The following is a 7,712-nucleotide window of genomic DNA, read 5'->3' as shown; positions in this document are numbered from 1 at the left end:
TTCACATTGCCGAGCGAGTTGCCCGACGTTTCGCTGCGCACGTTGAAGGCGCTGTACTGGTCCATGATGCATTTGGCCTTTTTGTTGAACGCAAGCGACGTCTCATCGCTCCACCAGTCGGCCACGTTGCCGTCGCCGTCGTACTTGCGACCCGAGTCGTCAAAGCCGTGCGTGATTTCGTGGCCAATGACCATGCCGATGCCACCAAAGTTGCGGGCCGGGTCAAACTTACCCGAGAAGAAGGGCGACTGGAGAATGCCGGCCGGGAACGTGATCGAGTTGACGTACGGCGCGTAGTAGGCGTTGACCTCGGCCGCGGGCGAGCTCCACTTCGTACGGTCGACCTTGGTGCCAATGAGCTTCAAGTTGGCGTCGGTCTCGAACGTCGCGATTTTGTTGATGTTGGCAATGTACTCGGTCGCACTCAGGTTCAAACTCGGGTACGTCTGGGGCGACGTCGGCGCGCCAATCAAATGCACAAACTTCGAGAGCTTGGTAATCGCCTTGTCGCGCGTCTCTTCGTCGAGCCACGCCGCGGTCGCAATGCCTTGTTGAAACGACGTCTGCAGCGCCTGGACGAGCTCCTCGGCGCGGGCAGCCGAGTTGGTGTCGAACGTCGCCTTGACAAAGTAGTCGGAGATGAGGTCGCCGAGCTTCTCTTGGATGTCGGCCGTGCACTTTTTCTCGCGGCTCTGCTCGACGCTTTCGCCGCCAATGAGCTTGCCAAAGAGCTTCCAGCGCGCCGTGCCAAACGACGGCGCGAGCGACGGCGCGTACGTGTGGAGGACCTTGAACTCGAAGATCGTCTTGAGCGCTGAGAGCGACTGGCTGCCGACAAGTGCCTCGACACGGTCGAAGAAGTCGAGGTCGTTGAGAATGATCTTTTGGCTATCGCAGTTCTTGGTGGGAAAGCCGTAGGCCTGGAGCTGCGCGCCGACTGTGAGCGGGTACTTGGCCGCCGCATCACAGTACGTAAGCGCGTTGTAGTTGGCCGTCTTGGCTTCGAGCATCTCGAGCTTCGAGAGCTGAACGCCCGCGAGCTGCAGCTCAAAGTCGATGATTGTCTTGGCCGCCGCGGTCGCCTGGGCCGCCGTCTTGCCCGCGAGCGTAAAGATCGATGTGATGTACTGCTTGTAAGCGGGTTGGACCACGCGCCAGTACTGCGGGTTGACGTACAGCTGACGCGTCAGCGTCGACGGCGCTTGGGCCGAGTAGAGCACGTTGGCCGTCGCATCTTGCGAATCCGGAGCCACCTACAAGGCAGCCTCATCAGCACCGATACAATGCGCATGAGGGACGTCCTACCACAGGTTGGGTGAACGCATAGACACCCTTCTTGCTCAGGTTGGCCGCGACTTGGAGCAAGCCAGCCACCGACGTGGCTGTCTTGACGCTTTGAAGGTCGCTCGAGATGGGCGCGAGGGCCTTGGTCTTCAGCGTCCGCGTGTCGAGGCAGGACTGGTAGTACTCCGACACCTTGGGGTGGCCCGCACCGAGGATCTGGCGAATGATCGCGTCGTTCTTCTCGCCAAGGACGCTGAAGGACGTGTCGGTCTTGGCACGGTCCGCCGGGATCACAGCTTGCTTGTACCACCCGCCGCACGCGTACTGATAAAAGTCATCGCACGGGTTCGCGTCCGTGTCCATGAGTGCGCGCATGTCAGCGGGGATCTCGTTGATGGTGCCGGCAATGGCGACAGCGGCCAGAGCGCTGGCGGAGGCGATGATCTTGACCATTGGACGGAAATTGAATTGTGTTCAATGCGGGCTACATTTGCCGTGCACGAAAATCACCAACATAACGATCGACTCGTCCATTCTTCTGCCATCAGGTATGGAATATGCAGTACTAGTAAAAACAAATGATACTCGACAAAGCTCGATGCGTGGATAATCTGAGCACCGGAGTGCATGGTCGTGGTCGTTGAATAGGGTTTGTGTTGGCATGTGTCGAGACACGCGGATTGGTCCCATAACCAGAGACGTTCAAAAGAAAGCAGGCGCTGAGAAGCAGAGCCAGCTGGACACTCAACGCAACACGTTGAGCTGCTGACAGCATTCATTGGCCATGTCAGTCGGATCCGATTATCAGACGTCTGAGAATGTTCCTGAGAACTTGGTCACGCGATGAAGCCACTGTACTACACCGATCGGTATTGCGGTATAAGGACACAGCGCCGTGCCTCGAGGTACATGGACGAGCCAACTTAACGTGTGTTTGCGAAAGGTTGGTGCTTCGTTCCCATGTGCCACTTGAGTGCAAGGTCATGGACAATGCATGCAAAGCGACATTCCAGGCGGTTATCAGAAACGGACTACTAGTATCTGATAACAACACTATTTGCGCGAACACTTGGCTGGGGCCATAACAAGGGTGCGAATTAGCGTGCATTTTCAAACTTGTGTCGACACCTCGATGCTAGAATAACCATGCCACGAAAAAAGTGTTTGGTCTCAGTTCTTCTCAAAAACAGGGGATACGTATGGGGTACGTAGAATGAGTAGATTGAGCTCACCAGTGGTTGATCGCAACGTGGAAGAATTTCCTTCGCGGACGAGTACTTTGAGAAACCTATCGTTTCTCAGTCCAAAGGCCAAATGAGAACCAACGTATTCAGTGCCTTGTAGACTCCAAGAGTCATGTTTCTAGACTCTGGTATTGTGGCAGTAGATGCCTCATACAGTGGTTGAGCACTGGATATTTGTATCTGCACAGCTCTACAACCACTAGGTCGAGACAAGGCGATGTGTTCGTATCAATCTATCAGTTAGATAGTCCTACCGAGAAACAGTTAGGATGGGACTGTACAGGAGCCTGTGGCCAGGGCTCCAGCAGTCAGTTAGCCTATCTAGTTCCCTATTTGCCTTTAAGTACACACGCCGGTGTTCGGAAGTACGCCTCCCTTTGTCTGGCGTTTGGATCAAGGCGGATACGGTCACAGGTATACAAGAAACAGGGACCGCAAAAAGTGAACCGAAAAGTGCTCAGCTTTGAGAAGCGCAAACGTCTGACTTTTCGGGGTCGTGTCATGCAAAACGTGTCTGAGAGAGCTTAGGCTGATACACCTTTTCTTTACCGCTGACATGCGTTTCTCGTTTGCGAGGCACGAACACCCCGTTAGGCACAGTGTAAAATCACATTGTACATCGCGTGTATCAGCAATGCACTCGTAGCGCACAGAAACTGCGCATACGCGGTAATTGAAGCGGCGAACGAAACCGCGCAGTGCCGCCCGTATAAACATGCCACGAATGAACATGACCCTAGAGCCAATGAGGCTGGGATGCCAAAGAGTAAGAAGATAGAGTGAGCTTCATGTCGTTGGTATAGTACGATTGACAATGAAGCTACATAACCCACGGGTTCTTGATCATGTACTAGTTCTACTGTCGTCATGGCCTCACTCGAGTTCACAGGCGCCCGGAGATCGCTACAGAACATCAAGACGAGCCTCCGCACTGCCATCTACGCAGGCACGGCCCGGCGAGCAATTGAAGAAAAAGATTGCTATTAGTATTCACGTATGCAAAGCCGTTGTAACACGAAGATTACGCTAAACACGTTCATATGTATACTGGTAATACGAGGAAATGCACATATTTGCCCGAGTTCTTGTCGCTTGAGCAACAGCGCTTGCGACACAGTCTTTGATTAGCGGCAAGCGCGGGTTGTCGAAAGTACGCGACTGCATATAGCCAAAGGGCAAATTGCCTAAATGCACGACGAGAGGCTTGCCAACACGGTGATCGATCCCTTGACCAAGCTGTCATAGCTGTAGTTGCTATGACGTGGCTTCCTCACTCACAATTTGGGCTCTATCTACATGAAAAGGTGAGCTAAGACTTGGCAGATAGTCGACGCTGCCTACCCAAACGCTAAAACTCCCGTGCAACGTTATGCCCAAGATGCTGTCACCAACTCTGCGTTATTCTTTTATCCTCTTGATCCACCAGGCAGGTGCGTAGATGCGCGCAATCTTTGATTATGTGTTTGGGGAGCTTTGCGAGAATCTATCCAAAGGCCTGTCGTGTCGACGAATAGGATACGACGGTGCCATTATGTGCTAAGATAATGCTCGCGATCCCCAGAAATTTAAGCTCACCCCACGGGTTCGCAATTTTCCGTTCGTATCGTCCATGAAAAACTCACGGCTCTTCACCAATATTTACTTGACAGAGGACCGAGATAGCAATATTTGAAGGCGTGATGAAGAAAAAGGTGTACACCAACTTGCGTGGGCTATTCTCGCTCCGGTATCATTTTCAGGGTCTTTCGATTCGAACATGTTTCAGTATTTGCGTTTGCGACGTCCATGTATGCAGTCAAGAAGGGAGCTTCTTGGTAGGTTTCCGCCTATCATGGCCCATCACTGCACTATCATTTGTCACTCGGCGTGTGGGGTTTTGCACATGGGTTTTGCACGCGTAACCTAACCGTTTAGCCGAGCTTGTCCCGTTTAGCCAGCAGCAGGCCCGTCGCCATCCGATGGCCTCCGCTGCCACCCGATAGCGTCTGCGCCACCAACCGAGCCCCCGAATCGATGCGAGCCACCAATATCGGCGCCTCAGCTCCGCTAATATACACGAGTCTGGTCAGCTCACTTCTTCTTTTGGCTTTCGTTTGTTCTTTCCATCTCAACTTATCCGGTCACCCAACAGGACACCCCGCTGCATGGAGCGCTCTGGGGCAAGGGCTGGTACTCGTGGCTATGACGAATAAATTCACTAACCGAAGGACCTGCCGCATATACTAACAACATTTTGGAAGCGGTGTTGCTGCTATAGTGGGCTTTATAATGAATTAAGTAGAATCGGACGGTCAAAGGCGGTTGATGAGACCGTTTCAACCCAGTGACCTCAACACAAGGGAATATAAATTGCATCAACCAGCCTTGTAGCTCCCAGGAATGTTGCTTCTACAGCCAAAGCCTCCACAGCTCCCCCGATACTGATGACTCGGCTTTATCATCGCAGCGCCCACTCACATGACGCATGGGTCCACTGCCAAGAGCAGCATAGTTTAGGACTCCATGTGTGCGCTTGCGAGCTCCACATTGTCTGGCTAGCCCGAAACGACCGAGTCTTCCGTCTCGAGGCGCCCGTCGTGACGCCCGAAGCGGCCACCACTCGCGCCGCGGTTCTTGACCAATCTGCACCTGCAACATTTGCGGCTGAATACCCGAGCGCTGTGTCTCTTCCGAATGATGAACGTCCTGCTCCACAACGCCTGGCCTCGCGACCACCTCGTTCCGGATTGCATAATCTATGCGCCTCGCCTTCGAGACGGCGATGCCTCGCTGCTGCTGCCAGTCACAACACGGTCTGAGTCGAAAGTCCACCTCCAAAACCAGCTCACTTTAAATTACCGGTTATCAAAATAGACTCGCTTCACAGTGTCAGCAACAACCGCCTTTGACCGTGCCATCGCACGTGGGACAACGCGTAGCAAGAATACTAATACAAAACCTGTGCGATGGGTGCGCCCATAATATCGCTAGGTTCCGACCGTAACGTAGGGGCATAAATTAGAACTGACCGAGCCAGTGTTTGTGGGTCATTAGCCTCAGCTAGGAGACGCTTCACGCCTCCACGGCTAGCAGTAGCCAGCGGTGGAGGCGCGAAGTGTCGTGCAACGTCCATGTCAAAGCATGATGTCAAAGCATCAAACTGAGTCTCACACCGCCGTTTGTAATCTCATTACGCAGTTATCAGTCTCAGTTGGGTCAACCACTATTTAAACTTTGTAAGCTTACATGTCCATCAGAATATTCTCACCATGGCACCCACTGGACACTGGACGGTCCGTCTTGAGGACTATTTTCTCAAAATCAGAAAACGTAAAATCAGAAGCTGCAATAATAGTGCCCATAGAAAATCTCCCGCGTACGCCCCAATATCTTTTTTACAACCTAAATGTGCAGTACTTCAACCAGCAATAGTATCAACGAACATATTTTCCCTTCACGCTAGTCAAATTTGATGCGAATTTCGTGACGAATGAAAATGCAGGCTTGAAGCGACTACGTGCTGATCCCCATTTTTACCTATTGGTAGGTTTTCCAGTGTGGGGCTAGAAAGGGCACACAACACACATGGTTTTCAGAATCTGATTAGCCGTCCGATAAAAGCATTATCAGACGACCTTGCCATGCAAGCACAATTCCAACGGTGCGCCGATCCCTTTCGTTTCATGATCAGAAAGGCCTCTTGCAACTGAGAATCTTAGTCGCTGGTTTACCACTCGACGGTAAAACGTCGTGTAAAATCTGAAAATGGTGGGAGCATTGAGGCGGGGCTAGCGACCGGCTCAACGCAGCCCATATCGTCGACTTGTACCCGTCGTCACCTGCATTGCAGCAACTTTCGCAGCACGACCAGTTAGCGCTGCACTACAGTACACTAAGCTTGAGCCTGACGTCGCCCGCTCTCATCAACGACATATCCTCCGTTTCGTGGGTGTAAAACCTACCCAATCAAGCGTGGCTCTTGCAGGCGTGTCGATTGTTTGGCGACTCGACATCAAAACGCGTGCTAAGCGCGTGCCCATTGGGGCGTCACTGGCCAGCACCTAGGTGGAAAATGCAGTGATTGAGCAAAGCCGCTCCGTGCAATGGAATCTTTGCTTGAACCGATCCCCTTGGGGCGGACGCTGTTTCTGTGCCCACCACTTTAGTGCACTCGCATGGTTGTCGTACGTAACCCTGTAATCGCACCCGTTGAACTCACGTGCTTGTGCAAACGTCGAACTCTTGAAAACCTGCCATCTGTCGGACGAGAGTTGGTCATGATTTCTGAGTTGGGTGCCGTCTGTTTTCACCTTGCACAGTAACAACCCTTGTCGTTGCCGGCGCCGCTCGACAACTCGACTCATTATCTCTTTTACCAGCTACCACCAGTATGGTCAAGATCATCGTTACCCTCAGCGCCTTGGCGGCGACGGCGCTCGCGGGCTCGGTCACCGAGTTCCCCAAGGAGGTCGCCGACCTCATGGACCGGGACGCTGACCCTTGCACGGACTTTTACCAGTACGCGTGCGGTGGCTGGATTAAGAACGCCGTCATTCCCGCGGACCGCTCGACGATCGACACGTCGTTCAGCGTCATTGCGGCCAAGAACGACGCCGTCATCAAGAACATCCTCGCGGCCGGCCACTCCAAGCTCACCGAGTACTACAACTCGTGCAAGGACGAAGCTTCTCTGATCGCGCTCGGTGTGACGCCGATCGCTGATGACCTCAAGGCGATTCGCTCGGCCAACTCGACGACCGAGATCCTCCACACGGTTGCCAAGCTCAGCAAGAAGAACGTGCCCGCGTTCACGCAGCCCGCCGTGTACCCCGACAAGATGGACGCGACGACCAACGTGCTTTACTCGTTCCAGGCGCCGCTCACCTTCGATGAGCTCGAGTACTACACGGACGCAGGCATCTGGGGCTTCCTCCAGCCGCACTACGAGCAGTACATTGTGTCGCTCTTCACGCTTGGCGGCGGCAAGTCGGCGGGTGACGCCAAGGCCGCGGCCAAGATCGTCATGGACTTTGAGCGCCAGTTTGCCGGTGTCCAGCTCTCGAAGCTCGAGGCCATGGAGGCCGTCACCGCCAACTACAACGCCATGAGCTACGCTGAAGCCGCGACCAAGTACCCGCTCACGGTCGGCATCCAGCTGGAGGAGTACGGCTTCAACATCCGCAACGGCTGCCTCGACACGAGCAA

The 7,712-nt window shown here is 53.7% G+C and overlaps 2 protein-coding genes across 2 annotated transcripts; both read right to left on the bottom strand.

Moving 5' to 3' along the window:
* Positions 1–27: 27 nt before the first annotated feature.
* On the bottom strand, positions 28–1,737 carry SPRG_13240 (hypothetical protein; the record flags this gene model as incomplete). The annotated part of the gene is made up of 2 exons (XM_012353345.1): positions 28–1,253; positions 1,306–1,737. Coding segments are annotated over 2 exons (1,658 nt in total), but the record flags the coding sequence as incomplete, so codon positions are not given.
* A 5,142-nt stretch (positions 1,738–6,879) lies between these two features.
* Positions 6,880–7,710, bottom strand: SPRG_21265 (hypothetical protein; the record flags this gene model as incomplete). The annotated part of the gene is made up of 1 exon (XM_012353370.1): positions 6,880–7,710. A coding segment is annotated over one exon (831 nt), but the record flags the coding sequence as incomplete, so codon positions are not given.
* Positions 7,711–7,712: the final 2 nt, after the last annotated feature.

Source organism: Saprolegnia parasitica (genome assembly GCF_000151545.1).
Source record: "Saprolegnia parasitica CBS 223.65 unplaced genomic scaffold supercont2.121, whole genome shotgun sequence".
Classification (NCBI taxonomy): Eukaryota; Oomycota; class Saprolegniomycetes; order Saprolegniales; family Saprolegniaceae; genus Saprolegnia; species Saprolegnia parasitica.
Note: the sequence above shows the minus strand (reverse complement) of the source record. Positions and strands in the feature narration are given on the sequence as shown.